Source organism: Antrostomus carolinensis, unplaced genomic scaffold (genome assembly GCF_000700745.2).
Source record: "Antrostomus carolinensis isolate BGI_N321 unplaced genomic scaffold, ASM70074v2 scaffold9771, whole genome shotgun sequence".
Classification (NCBI taxonomy): Eukaryota; Metazoa; Chordata; class Aves; order Caprimulgiformes; family Caprimulgidae; genus Antrostomus; species Antrostomus carolinensis.
In genome coordinates this window covers 61046-63668 of record NW_010293462.1, presented here as the reverse complement: position 1 = coordinate 63668, position 2623 = coordinate 61046, and the positions used below count along the sequence as shown (strand labels likewise).

The 2623-nt window shown below is 46.6% G+C and overlaps 1 protein-coding gene across 1 annotated transcript in view; it reads right to left on the bottom strand.

The window, feature by feature from the left end:
- The window catches only part of LOC104532152 (phospholipase A2 inhibitor subunit gamma B), a 5168-nt gene extending 4511 nt beyond the window's left edge, over positions 1–657 (bottom strand). The window contains exon 1 of the mRNA XM_010177278.2: positions 564–657. Coding sequence (XP_010175580.1) covers positions 564–612 — 49 coding nt within the window. The 5' untranslated portion in view covers positions 613–657. The remainder of the gene's footprint in view (positions 1–563) is intronic.
- Positions 658–2623: the final 1966 nt, after the last annotated feature.

The window sequence follows — 2623 nt, the reverse complement described above, 5'->3', positions numbered from 1 at the left end:
GCAGGAAACACTTAGAAAGGAATAAATCTTGTATCAACAGGAGACAAATAGCGTATCTTCTCCTGCACACGCTCATCAGGACCCAAGGGTCCAGCATGGAGATTAAGAGGTCCAGGGCATGTGTCAGTTCATTAAACCCAGGTGCCATCTAAGGCATCTTGCAGTGGCTGTGACCTCTACATGGGGTGGCACGTATGACACAAAACCTCCAAGACACTGGTGCTCTTCTGGAGAAGAGCTGAAGGACAGCTGAGATGATATATAATGTCTAAAATGCCACTTGATTCTGTCCATGAATAAAATAAATGACCCTCTAATTTTGAGATAAATGGTGTCTGGAGATCAATTCACCTGACCAAAGGTCTGTCTCAGATTCACCTGAATCACTCCCATAACTGTCCCAGTTAGATCACCAGTGAGACCGGTCACCCCTCTGCAGTGCAAACCTCCTCAGATGAGGGGTTCCTATGTCTCAGAAAGTAGGAATGGCCCCACACACAGCGCACCCATTCCCAAACCACTTCCTCATCTCTCAGCCCTGCACATCCCAGTGGAAAACTCACCTGGGTCCAGGAAAGCCAGGAAGAAGCTGAGGCCAAGGGACACTTGCATGCTGATGGAATGTAAGCACAGGGAGCTGCCAAGTCCTGTTGAACACAGTACTGTGTGCCACGAGGATTTTATGAACTGGAAGGAAATAGGGTGTTTTGAGGAAGTGACAGTTGCAGAAGTGCTCTGAAGAATACAAACTGCAGAGCACTAGCACCAGTGTTTGCTTTTTCATTAAAAGCACAAGTTCTGTCTTTTCATCTGCATGAGAAATGCTGTTTGTGCTTCCCCACTCTAGAGTAGGCAACTTGTGGGGAAAGACTGCCTTGCCTGGGGTCTATCAGGTATGTCTCCGGTGCAGACTTTGTACAGCATGCAGCCTCTGCCATACATATGAATGACAGAGAAGAAACTGTTTTAACATCCCTGTTTTGCTCTCACTGTTAGACCCAAAGAAGCAAAGCGTAACAAGGGCTAGCTGGGAATTATCCTCGTGGCTGAGTTTTTCCTGGCTAGTTTCCCATCTCCCTTCTCATCAGACAGTCAGGAGCTCTCATGCCCCGAGTAAAGCAGCAAAGCAGGCAGTGTCAAAGCAGTGAGCTTCCTCTCCAAGCTGGAGTGCAGCTTTTGTTTGCAAACTGACTGCCAATGCACACCCTGGAGCAGCCTCAGTCAAGGGTTCCTGGTGTTGAGTATGTCAAAGCTGCAAAGCAGGTCCTCCAGGTCCTGTGTGGGTTTTGATATAAAACATTTGGAAGTTGATAAGAAAGTCTTCTATTGTACCTCTGGGATTTCAATCAAACCAGACAGTGGGGAGAAATCATCGATGTGATTATGAGACAGGCTGGTCACAGCTTAGGTAAGGTTAGAGCATGTTTTTAATGCCCTGAGGTCTCATGATGAGCTAATGCCAAGCAGCAGTGACCAACTTACCATCAGCCCAGAGGTTCCCTGCCCCGTGTGTAGGTTTTGACAGGACATGCTGCCTCACTGAAACCCTTCCTTGAACATATCCTCTGTACTCCTGTCCTGCAACCAGTTAGTTTATTGTCCTCTGGGATTCTTTGCATTGTCATCACTGAAGAACTGAAATTCCCTTATGTCCCCTCTCAACTGCAGAGTCAGTTCCTTGGACAAGATATGTCTCCAGGCAGACTTTTTGTTGTGTAGCATAGCAGGGGTGCTGGGCTCATCTGTCCTTCAGACATAAGGGCAAGCCAAACAAGTCCTCCACAGCAGGGGCATGCAGACCACAAATATAGATGGGTAATGAATCACAAATACAAGGTGCAAGGACCTTCCAAGGCTCACCCAGTCCTTCCCACTGCCCAGGACAGCTCTAGTCCAGGACAAGGTCTGCCTGGGCGATGTATTATGTCACAGGGAAATCTGGTCTGCTGGGGAGGGAGTCTCACCTTGAACCTGGCAGAGCTAGGTGTGCTGAGGTTTCCTGGATCCAACAAAGACTTCCTGCAAGTCCATAGAGAAAAATGGCAAATCTTGCTGATGTTTCCACTCACTCTTCTGCTTTGATTTTTTGTTTTTCTCTCCCACCTTACTATCTGCTGTTCCCATTTGGGACTAACCTTTTCAGAGGAAAAATGGTCTTGTGACATTTCCAAGTACATTGAGTAGTCCAATGGGACTTCTTCTTAGCTAAGCCCACAGCGCTATGAGAATGGAAATCAGTGCAATCTCACTGGATAAAACCCTAGATTCCCCCCACACACACACCCCCCATAAAGTTGGTATCACAAGAAGATAAAGGGAGAATCGTATCATCATCCTGAATTTCTTTTTAAGCTCAGAAATGGTATCATGCCACAGTAGATGCTTTATAATGAAGTCAAACTTCTGTTTGCTGCTGGTCCAGAATTAAAATTAATTCTTCATTGGTCTTACACCCCAGACTGAAAAAATCTATATCCCCAGGCAGACTTGGGATCAGGGTTATTCTGGCATATAACTGCATGTGGCTCTGCAGGTACAGATCGGGAGATGGGTGGATGTGGCTCTCTCTGGTGATTTTAATTTCATGCCCTTTCATTTAAGATGATCATTGAAGTGCCTGAGG